Here is a 12,291-nt window from a genome sequence, read left to right as displayed (position 1 = left end):
AGATAGATAGATAGATATACATACAGATAGATAGATCAAGAAAGAGGAGAGAGAAAGTAGAAGAGCTGAATAGGAGTGTGTGTTATACTGTGTCTCCCAGACTGCAGAGATGACTGCAGCAGGAAGAGAGGGACCCACACTGAATACCAATGGACCTACTATGGCAGCTCAATACACAATACACAACACACACAGTCTCTCTCTTCTACACAGGTACACACACACACACACACACACAGCATACACACACACTCACATACACAGTGTATAAAGTAAAAAAAAGAAAAGAAATCAGTGTGTAACACATGGACCAGTTGGCGAAAGCTGCTCATTAAGGTTGTAAGACGACACATGAAACAAGACGGAGGAGATGTTTACTTAAATATAAATACACTGTAAATAGCCAATCAGGCTGACTGCAAAGCATATGAAGGGTTCATTTGCACACACAGATATCTGTTTTGATTTATTTTCCTTAACTATGTTTTTTTTTGTGCACTCCAGGAAACATCAATCAAACAAATGTAGGATTGTTTCATTAAGATATTCTTAATTTTCCTAAATCATGGTTTGTTATTGTGCACTCAAGGGAATATCAATCAGACTGGTGTTGGGTCTCTTCATTTTAAGAATGGCTTTTGTGCTAATGAAATCTCTTCCTGCCTCCTGCCTTTTTATTCCCAGCTCCACAGTAAATGTCAACCTCAATACTAAGATCTCTAAGTGGCAGGATAGATAAAATAGATAAAACCAGAACAAGCAACCCATGGTCCGGACTGATGTATAGAAGATAGGAGGAAATGTGAAAATTATGTGAAAGAAAATGCGTCTGGGTTTATTTTAGATATTGACTTGATCACTCATGCATGCAGAAACTAAAGCTCCAGTAGCCCAGATTTCTCTGTAAAATTACAACTACCTTATTGGCCTAAATCAACACACCACACAAAAGAGCGTTATGCTCTGTAATTGAGACCCTGTGGATTTAATCTGTCAGTGAAACTCTGCCTGGGTAGAGACGCAATCTCCAATTCTATTATGTTTTCTCCTTTGTGAGTAATTGTGTTGTTCATAGAAGATGTTACGCAGCCAATAACGGCATGCAGGTAAATTGATAAAGCAAATAAGCAAACGTGCCATGCTTCATCCTTAATGTAGCGACAGAAGTGAACGTTAAATATTTTAATATTTCAGTTAGAAGGACATGTGAAGGAGTTGGATGGGAAGCTGGAATACATCTTGTGATATGCTAATATATTTGTCTTTGTTGTAGCTATAGCACATTTCTGCTGTCAGTAGTGACTGAAGTTACCATGATGATGACTTTGCCTGCCTGCAAAGGTGAACAAGGGAATGGGAGAATAAAGGAAATGTACTGAAGAGATATGACATGATAATATGCATGACACGTTTCTTTTCTAAGTACATGAGCTAGTGTTTCTGCAGAGCACGGTGTCACAGTGAAGACTCATCTATCACATGGTTTTATGGCTGAAAGCCTGGACTGCAGGATTATTTCATTTCTAAAGCACAAGTCAGTTTAACTCTTTGACCATTATCGCTTTATATATTTCTGCCTCTTCTTACATAATCATAAAGTGCGTCATTAGGTATTTCAGTCAGTTTATGTGGAATGGTTATATGTGAATACAAGGCACAGCAAATGTTTGACATCTAAGCACGTCAGTCAAACCTCATGACTCCCTGCAGCACACACTTAAGCCCACACATAGAGAGATTAGAAAGTGACTCACTACAATCAGCAGCTACAGGTGAATACTGTGGTGGAGGTGACGGTGTTTTAATGCTATACATAAGCAAGCAGCATGATGATGATGATGGTGCAGTGATGCTCACAGTGAGCAGTGTAGCAGTTACAGCTTAGGCAGAACAAAAGAGCAAGCAGAGCATGACGGATTAAATAGACAAGTGTGCTGGGTATGTGTTGCAAACAATGGAGTGTGTAATATATGAGAGTAGCAGCGCGACTCGAATGTAGTGCTGCTTCACCCTATTTGTGTTTTTTAATGTTTATGTCAGAACCTTTGAGAAAGACTGACTGAGCTTTAGTCAGTCAGTCAGTTGATCTGGATGGTTATCAATAAGGACAATGACTTCTCATATCAATAACCAGGTAGTTTCCATAAACATTTTAGCACTAACTTATCCTGCATGGTCTTAGGGCCTATTGTATAACTCTCTCCCCCCACACCAGTCCAACATCGGCATGGGGGGGGTTTGTTGGCTTTTGGTCACAACTTTTGTTACTTTCGAAACTGACAATCCAGCTATAACTGAAAATGTGTTGTGTTGTGCCCAGTTATACGATATATTTTGTCCTGATACTCCAACAGCAGGTTTTTCAATACGAGTGTGACCAAACATTTTTGCCTTAGATGTGTTTTTTTTGCATGACACCTTGTACAAACTGGTTCCTTTCAAGCATACCGAACCATTTACTGAATACCGCTTGATGCTCTACTACAATCATTGTGGTGTCAGGGTAAACAAGTTGTGAACACAACAGTGACATATCATCCCTTTTAAGTTGATGTAGCAGATCTATCAGCAAACAGTTGCTTATTCAGCAGCAATCACTGCAACATTTTCATTAATGTGGTGTTGTGTTTTTGGCTACCAGACAAACGTAGGTCCAATATTCACTCTCTTTTAACTTTTAATTTTGGTCTGGGAAATATCTGGCTCTTTAGCTTCTAAATACTCCATTATGTTCACTAACTTGTGGATAACTGTGCTGCTTGCTGCTGGGCAGGTCCTTGTTTGTGCCCATAGTGTCAATAATTCAATTGAGAGATTTGCATATCCAAAGCTATACCTTTTACAACACACCTGATTTTAATGAGTTGGTTGTTATCGTTATCTAAAACAAGGTTAGAGCAGAGCCACACCACTAATTACAACTGTCATACCAATATTGTTGCAACATGGTTTATATCATGACACTGACATTGTGATACATTAGACATCATAATGAATGTAAATGATAAATTATTACTATAATGAGCTGCCTTTATGAAAATATCAGATGTAAGTTTGCACTGAAACCTCTTGTGTGAAAAGTCCAGCAAATAAAATAAAATGAAGAAGAAGAAGAGAAAGGTGACAGATTGGTGACAGATTTCACATTCTATGAATATAATCTGGCATTTAAGACTGCAGTAATCCTGGCCTATAGAGGAGTTGTGCTGTATTGGAGGTGACAGGGCCGGGTGATTTATATGACAAACACTGGCTTTATGTTAAGTATCACATTATCACTGTGACAGCTGTAGCTTATACACACACATCTATAACAAGTCCTGCAAGTGAAGGAGAGGTCTGCATGCCTGTGTTGGATTGTTGTGAAACTGCACACTGGGTGTTTCTTTTGCATGTGTGTGTATAAGCAATGTCAGTGTATTCGTGTGCGGATGTGTGCGCATGTGTGTGCATGTGTGTGTGTTTTAGTGTGTGCAGCTGGTGAGAGCGGTTTTTTTTTTTTCCCATTTTGTGTGGGGATAGAATTGGCCTGTCAGTCACAGCAAAGAGGGGAGTAGTGGAAGACGACAGGTGTCTGGGAGCAGGGTAGAGAGGAAAAGAGAGAGTGTGAAAGAGATGGATGAAAGAACGAAGGAGAAGGGCAGAGGAGCAAAAGAGGAGGAGGAAGAAAATTAAGTTTGGGCAGTTGATATAAAACTTTTGTTCTTTTCTAAAACGTGAAATGCTAATGTGTCGGTGGGTGGGATATATTATGCACCAAGTAAACATTTTGTCCTCAAAGTTGATGTGTTAGAAGCAGGAAAAATGGGCAGCGTGAGGATTTGAGCGACTTTAATAAGGGACAAATTTGGATGGCTAGGCAACTGGGTCCGATCTAACAGACGAGCTACAGTAGCTCAAATTGCTGAAAAAGTTAATGCTGGTTCTGATAGAAAAGGGTCAGAACACACAGTGTATCACAGTTTGTTACGTATGGGGGCTGCATAACATTATGACCACCAGGGTGCCCTAACACCCATTGGTTATTGTTGGAACTGTGAAAAGAGTAATAAATATGGTTTGGTGGGTTTTATTTTGTTTCTGTTGAGTTTGAAATAAGTATGTTCTAAGATTGCTTAACAAGGTTTTACACAATGACAGTTTTACAGTATTTTTCAGTTTAATGAGGAAAATAGGTGTTTTTCTTTTCCTTTCTTGACATTTGGTTGGCTTATTTTGTTTATTAAAGCTACGAGAGCTTGTTGCATGTTGCCCAGCTGCCAGGGGTGCTGGCACAATTGCCAATTGTTGGACTGACAGTGGCCAGTTGGAAAATGCAAACATATTGCCCAACCCTAAGCAGTGCAAAACATCACAGCAATTACTTCCACCAAAGTCAAGACAAACAAAAATCTCATCATAGGGATACAGAACTAAAATATCATAACTGTGCATATTTGTCTCTGTCCTACAAAACAAGATGAACCACTCTGTCTCCATGTTATATGATGAAGCAATATTTGTTAATAGTTCTTATTGTTCTTTCAAACACACACACACGTTGTTCAGCTGCTCACACCTCTTCCTTCTTTCAGCTCATCGTCTATCACTTCTATCTGCTTCTCCTTCTCTCCTTAGATTTGCTCCCTAAAGGTCTTGAGGATGATGGCCATGAATATTTCACTAAACTGCATTCTCAGGTTATCAATAATAAAATGCCATATTCTTATAAATATTCTAAAAATACAGCTGGACTCTGCCTCTCTTCAGTGGTGCATTAAAAATTCATACCCATCTAAAAAACTGCTAACTTTCCCCCCATAGCACAGCCATATGTACATGACTGCTGGGCTTACGTGCAGGTGTTTTCTTCTCACTTTTGTGTTTTTTTTGTGTGTGTGTGTGCATGTATTTCTAACACATCTTAAGCTTCTGTAACACACTGTCTTGGAGAAGCAGTCCATTTCAGTGAAAGCTAGAAAAAGTGCTAAGAGAGGTGATTCACATTGTCAACAGTCTGAATCACCACAGCCAAATACTAAAGCACTTTAACATTGCAGGCAGTTAAACACACACACACGCTATCCCCAGCCCAGACATACACTCTTATAAACACATCCTGTATACTAAAATACTGTCTCCACCTCTCTCTACACAAAAGCATTCTGTTTGTCTCTCGCTCTCTTTCTGACACACACACACGCTCCATTTCTCTCCCTCACCGTGGTGAGATGTCGCAGCCCTGTTGCATGAAAGCTCCCAGTGAGAACCAGAGGGAGTTAAAGATGCCAAACTCATTGGGAGGTTGGTCAGTGGGACCCAGCTCTGTTGTTCCCTCCTCTGGTTCCTCTGCATGCCACTCGTATGGGCTGAAGCGACTCACCTGAGACAGTGAAGGAAAAATAAGTGTTATAGATCATTTCGATGTCTGTAAAGGAAAGACAGGCCGGAGCAGGTCATTACAAAAAAAAAAATGCATTTAAGTTGTTATTCTAATACAGGCCGGAGCAAATGAGCAGAGGGAGAAATATGGGAGAAATAATGTCATAACAGCTAAGTAACACATTCAAAACCATGGAGGGTAAATGTCTTGTGACTGTTGTGGAAGAAAACAAAACCTTGAATATGCAGACGCTCTGGTGTCAGAGGAGTTATGCCAACCTGATCTTGTGAACTTGCATGTCTTAAATATCTCACATTAAGTTTTTGCATATCTTGCATACAGAGCTGTCTGATATGTTATTCCTGTCCAATAGGACAACTTTAAGCGAGCTTTCTTTAACACTGTAAAAGACACTAGACTAGAGTTGTAAAGGCAATGTACTTGGAAAATTATTAACTGCATTAATTCATTTAGGGATTTTAATAATCCTTAAAACATATATACAGTTTATACCAGGATTTTTGATCACTAAAAAGGTGTTATATTATAAGAAAAGGGCATCCAGCTGTACAAACGAAGAAGAAGTCTCATCTCCTCTATATATATTATACCTGATCAGCTGGAAATGTATCCAATAGACAGGGTACCATGTGATATATCCCACGAGTTGAGAAATATCTTTAGCCTGTGAGCCAAATAATAATAATTCTTTCATCCTTAAACCCCAAGCCTTTAAAAACTCTTCAATCCCTGCAATCCAACTCAATTGCTGACTTCTAGTTTTTAACAATCACTTACCAAAAACAGCACAACACTGACTCCAATGTAAGCGAACACTATGCACATCCAGATCTCATAGGCCAATGGGTCCAGAAAAGAGAAAACACCCGGTTTCGACTTCTGGGGCTTCTTGATCATGATGGAGATTCCCAGAGACATGAAGGGCTTTGAGAAGTCGATCACCTCTTCTCTCACCAGAGTGATGGTCAGTGGGGCCACGGCAATTTCTGCTTTCTGGAGAGAAAATTATATGTTTAGTTTAGTTTACGCATATGGTAGTGCAGTTAATTTGCAGCAACTTCATGTAAAACAAGTGAGTGATGATGAACAGGAACTGCCTGTGAACTCTTTTGTCTGCAAACAGGAAATGTCTGAGGCCAAAGATAAATAGAGAAATAACATTTGAAACAGTACGGGCTGGTAAAGTAGACAAGCGCAGTAAAGGATCGCTGCAGTTTGAAGCAGGAGCAACATAAGGAAGGGAATGAAAGAAATAAACAGGGAGAAAAAAGGGGGAAGAGAGAAGCATTGAAAGAGACAGAGGAGGTAGAGGGAAAACCATCAGAATGACAGAGAAGTAATTCATACATGGGCATGAAAGTGACACTGCCAGAATTTAAATTAGTCTGCAAGGTCTACACACACATTTGCACGAGTGCCTACACACACACACGCACAATCTGTAGAAGAGTCTAAAATATCATTCATTCAGCACACTATCTGTGTCTAAACAACGTCTGCAGTCTTACTTAAAAAGAGGCTACAATAACAGCATATCAAATAACAAGTGTTACAATGCAAGGAGAATAAAGAGCAAAACAAAGACAAGGAAGACAGAAATAATATGGAAAGAAAGCAAGGGAGAAGAGGGCATAGGAATATAAAACTCACAACGCACTACAGAAAGGACGATTAAATAAATTGAAGATAGAAAGCAGGAGACAAAAGTACATGACATGACAGAAAAGGAGAAAAAAGTCACAAAGATAAACTGAGAGTAAATGCCATATATAAAACAGAGTAGGACAAAGTCTTGAAATCTTACAAATGTCTTTTCTCTGCGTGGCAGAAGAGTCATCAGAAAGGACGGTGAGTGTTTGGAACAAATCAAACGTGATTAGTCAATGCAGCGGTTCTGCTGTGTCACCTTCCACTACACGGATCCTGGAGGCTAATTAATTCTGTCGCTGTTCTGCAGCAACGTCTCCACTTTCACTCTTCCGCAAAGTGACGACTGACATTGTCTTCTGCATGTTGATAAAGTTTGCGTTGAGACAGCAATGCGAAAATATCAGACCGTGCATGGGCGTCAATGGCATAATTAGCCAGCTTGCCAAGTTCTGAAGAAGTAAGTGAACCCTTCGAGACACGGCGTCTCTGCAGGGAACTGACATGGTAACTAAGGAGACGCAGAGCTCGAGACAAGTTTATGGACTCCATAACAGTTATTTTGAGCATTTATCAGCTATTTGCATGATGGCCTGCAGTGGGGTCAGACTAGCAGGAGCACATATAATGCAATGTATTTGCCGTGCAGTATATATGATCTCTATAAAGTTACACTGTGCAAGTAATATTGAAGCTGTTGATCAAACACAATTTTTTTTATAGTTATAATTTGTGATGTTGTACTGGATTGTATTGTAAACTAAACATGTTTTATTCTCTTACCCTGTGTATTTGGTAATCAAATAATTGCTTGATTGAGTTTTTTGTGTACTATGGTCCTTTTCCTACTGTCACTGGAGTGTATTTTAACCTGTAAAGTGAGCCGACTCTTTGGGGATGTAAAGTATAAATTACCTGAAGGCTTCAGGCTGAAGCTAAAGTTAAACTGAATATACTGAATATATGAATATATAAACAAACAATTTGAAGACATCATCTGGACATCAGAGAGCTTGTGAAGGACATTTTCCACTGTTCTCTGGCAATAGACAGACTAAACAGTGAAATAATTCATTATAAAAATAACTGACAAAATCACCAACAAAGTCCAAACATTTTCCATCCAAACTTACCCCATACACAAGCTCTCCAACCATGCCATTCCATATCTTCGTCTCTGGATCTCTTGCTCCATATTTCCCATCCGGTACGATAGAGATCTTGTATTTGATTCCAATGTGTTTGGCGATCTCTGAGGCTAAGTCCACACAGTATCCCTCAAACTGGTCGTTGCCTTCATAAAGTTCCCAGTTCTTCTTCAGCATCACATAGGGACCCTCCTATAAAACCAGCATAAGGGGAGAAAGACACAGCTGTTTGGAGGAACATGACAGCAGCTATTATTAAAAGAAGGAAAATGAAAACTTATGAAAAAGAGCCAGCTCTTTGGTTGGTAACATTGTACCAAGGAAAAACACATATTACAAAGAAAAATGAAACCAATTAAGTATATACATTTTCAAAAGAAGCATACATTACTTTTTATCATACACAAAGGGATACAGCTCTATGAAATACACCAATACATTGTTGGACACCAGCTTCTATGAAGGCAAACCTTAGATTGTGACATTGAGATTCTGACATCAGTATAAGAGACTGATTTAACCTTACATGTAGGGCAGTGAAGGGAAACTAAAAGTCACACATTTTTGTGTAGATAACATTTTAAAGGAGATAAACATCACACAGCCATCCAAAACTTGATGGAAACAGTTGCTGAGTTTATATAACGGGAAAAATATCAGAGCCGTTTTAAAAAAGCCTTGTCTGAGGTAGATGTTTTATATTTTTCTGACTTTTAGTTCCTTGTTTTATTATTTTGTCTGACTCTACATGCCTCCACTGGGACCTGCACCTGGCTCAGTACAACACCAATGCTGAGTGGCGAAAATGGGAGGAAAACACAGGGAGAGAGACGAAAAAGAAAAGAACACTGCTGCTTTGGTAATGTGCCGTAAGAGGTAGAATGATTTCTGTGCATGCAGTTAACAAAGATAAAAGCAAACAGAGAGTTTAATGTTGTTAGCAATAACACGCAAACACAAGCATGGTCACAGAGAAGCACACATTACCACACCTGCACAGGATAACCACAGAGAAAAGAAAGGCACACAGACTTTTGAGTGACAGCGCATCCATCAGGAGCAGTGAGTTATGGTATTATGCCTGAGGCTGCTCACCCTGTAATCTGGCTGAAACCAAGCCAATTAAAATGCTATCAAACCCTTTTTAATCAAAGACTAATCTCATCTAATTAATCAAACAGGCTTTTATAATATCCAACACTCCCAAGCTATGAAACGATTTATGAGGATCATAAAACACAATACAAAATGATAACATATTTTGGATTGAATTCTTCATTCAGGAAATTGATTCACATTGAAAACAAGTACAGTTTAATCAAAGAGGATTGTTGACTGACATGTTTTGAAAGGGGTCAAATGAGCAATAAAATCATTCATATACACATTTGGAGGGAATCGACAGAGCAATCTTCAAATCCAGGAAATTGAAATACAATGAAAGCTAGTTTAGATCATAGGCAGGCAGAAAGTGGGATTTAAAAAAAGATCTTAGAGTGGAAACTGAACTATACAAATCAAACCTACAAAGGGAAGCTGGATTTATACATTGATTCTCTTTAGCTTCAGTAAACAGACAGCTGGAAATAAATTCCTTGTGTATTTGCATATGACTGAAAGGTAAAATAGACAGAAATGTTTTTTTTTTAATATGGTTATTCAATGGGCTTACATGTATCCAGATGTAAAAATGATCCATTCTTGTAGAAGTGCTGTTACTTATGTAGTTGTCCAGTAATTTGATTAATAACTATGAACCTTTAAAACTAATGACATTTCCATCTTTTACACATCAAAATGCTATCATTGTAATTTTGAGCATGTTAGCATGCTGATCTGGGCATTTAGCTCAAAGCACTGCTGTGCCAAAGTACAGCCTCAAAGAGCTGCTAGACTGGCTGTAGATCCTTCCTGTTTCTAAATCCAGAGAGATGTTATTATCAAATGGTTTGTAAGCACTGTAAAGTATTTAGCCACGGATCCTGCAGTTGTCACACAATATATTAGGGATAAAAGGTGAAAATCACACATTAAAAAAACAAATAAAAAAAAAACACCCCAAGTAACGCATTATCACATTTCTTACAAACCATTATTCAGTCATCAGTATTTGTGACAACAAAATAGATTTCTTCCAAAACCAACCACACATATGGAAATTCAGTTCTTAATTTATGCTGAACACTTTATTCTTTTATCACCAACATCATCCCTATCATCGAATACAAAAATGGTCCCTGTTATGTTCAATGTCAGAACATACAAAAACATTTCTCCTAAAATGTCATTATTGGGAACATTAGCAGGTCCCGGGGCTCTCATTCCATTGACTCAACATGAATCATAATGTTAATGAACAGCAAAACAGTTTCAAGTAAATTTCCTCTAATAGATCAACACCGCCACGAGGACTGCTCTGTAGCAGGGATACAGACAAGAGGAAATGAAGACGTGAACTGAAAACCATGTTATGAAGGACACCAATGTTGTAACCTAATTACCGTTTACATCTAATTTACATCCACATTTTTAGTGTTTTGAAATCATAAGTTTGACGGTTTCCGACCTGGCATGACATTGACTTCCCACCAAATAGTTTGAGAGGAAAATTGTATAAGGATAATTATTATTATTTAGCACATTTCTTCAGGTGAAGAAGAAATGGAAATTTAGGTGCACGCTTATATGAAAATAACTAAATTTGAACACAAAGGCAAAGATAAAACAGAAACTTTCTACAGAATTAAAGTAAAGTAGGCTTGACAATGGCAATCAGGGACTATTTGGATATTTTAAAGCAAGCTGAAAAGAAAAATGATGCTAATGCTGAAACTAGATGAATGTGATTATATTCATTAAAAATCAATAAAAGGCTGTAGCACTGGGCAAATTCATTTTGGACACAAATTAAAAAATGTGGAATGACTTAAATGAAAAGTTTTGGGCCCACTTTGTACAGAGATCCGTATCTATTGTAATGGATAGAAAGGATTACAATATACAGTAATCTTATTCACAGATTAATTAAGTGATTCTCATTTGGAGATATAACTTTTAAAGGGTTGTCTGTTTTGTTTTCCAAATTGAGTTAACAAATGAGATTTAACATGTTAGTCAGTGAGCATTCAAGGTGCTGGCAGCCAGATTCTTTTTGCATTCAGACATATCAAAGCTGACTGTTTCCCCCTGTTTTCAGTCTTTATGCTAAGCTAAGCTCACCAGCTGCCGGCAACAGCTACATTATAATGGACAGACGTGACCTTATTGAGCCATCAGCAAGAAAGCAAATAAGCTTAAACCAAAAATGTCAAACTATTCTTTTAAACATATTTATTTAGAGCTATAATTTGTACGTGGTGTGCTGAAATGTAAAATATGCTTTCTGGTGAATTAAACTGATGAGCTCTTGTCAAAGCCCAGAGGGGTCAGCACAAAAAGACTACTGAGAGATCATCTTATTTCTTGAAAAATGTAAGGAGGCTGTTTTTGCTTAATCTTAAATTTATTAAATCTCAAGGGGAATCATTTACTTAAGTTGTGTTAACACGGAAAATACACAACCATCTTAGGTGCAATCAAATTACCCTCTGGTTTGTGAGAAGGTCAAGTGTTTGAAATCAGAGCAGGTTACTTCATTTTAGTGAAGGGTTAATTTGGTATTATGTAAACAAGCACACACAAAGAGAAACCAGTAGGAGCTCTGCCAACAGTGGAACTGTTTCACTTTAAAGTCTCCTTAAGGTTTGTTATCAGTTTGCCCCAGACGCCTTTGTCTCAGTGTGAAGGTGGTAATGCCAATTCTGCGTGTGAGTGTGTTTGTGTGTGTTGGATGTTAGTGCATGTATTTACTGCTGGGAAGAAAGCATCATGGGCATGGCAAGAAACGGGAGGTGAAAAAGTAAGGAGATGGAGCAAAGACCAGGGGGTTGTAAGGAATAAGGGGAGGGAGTGCATGGTAAAGAAATAGAAGATGCACATGGAGAGAGGGATGTGGGGTGTGTTGGCTGCATGAAACTATAGAAGAAAGATGAAGGAGCAGATCAGAATACAAACAGTGATAGCTACAGGGAGAATAGAGGATAGATAGGAACAGAAAAAAGGAAAGTGTGAAGG

General features: G+C 38.4%; 1 protein-coding gene across 1 annotated transcript in view; it reads right to left on the bottom strand.

Annotated features, from left to right (window-relative positions):
- gria4a (glutamate receptor, ionotropic, AMPA 4a) overlaps positions 1-12,291 on the bottom strand; it is a 50,383-nt gene that overhangs the window by 21,231 nt on the left and 16,861 nt on the right. Inside the window, exons 8-10 of the mRNA XM_035680575.1 lie at positions 8,164-8,370; positions 6,161-6,376; positions 5,202-5,362 (exon numbers count right to left, since the gene is read on the bottom strand). Coding sequence (XP_035536468.1) covers positions 5,202-5,362; positions 6,161-6,376; positions 8,164-8,370 — 584 coding nt within the window. The remainder of the gene's footprint in view (positions 1-5,201; positions 5,363-6,160; positions 6,377-8,163; positions 8,371-12,291) is intronic.

Source organism: Morone saxatilis, unplaced genomic scaffold (genome assembly GCF_004916995.1).
Source record: "Morone saxatilis isolate NCDOM2014 unplaced genomic scaffold, NCSU_SB_2.0 Contig8, whole genome shotgun sequence".
Classification (NCBI taxonomy): domain Eukaryota; kingdom Metazoa; phylum Chordata; class Actinopteri; family Moronidae; genus Morone; species Morone saxatilis.
Note: the sequence above shows the minus strand (reverse complement) of the source record. Positions and strands in the feature narration are given on the sequence as shown.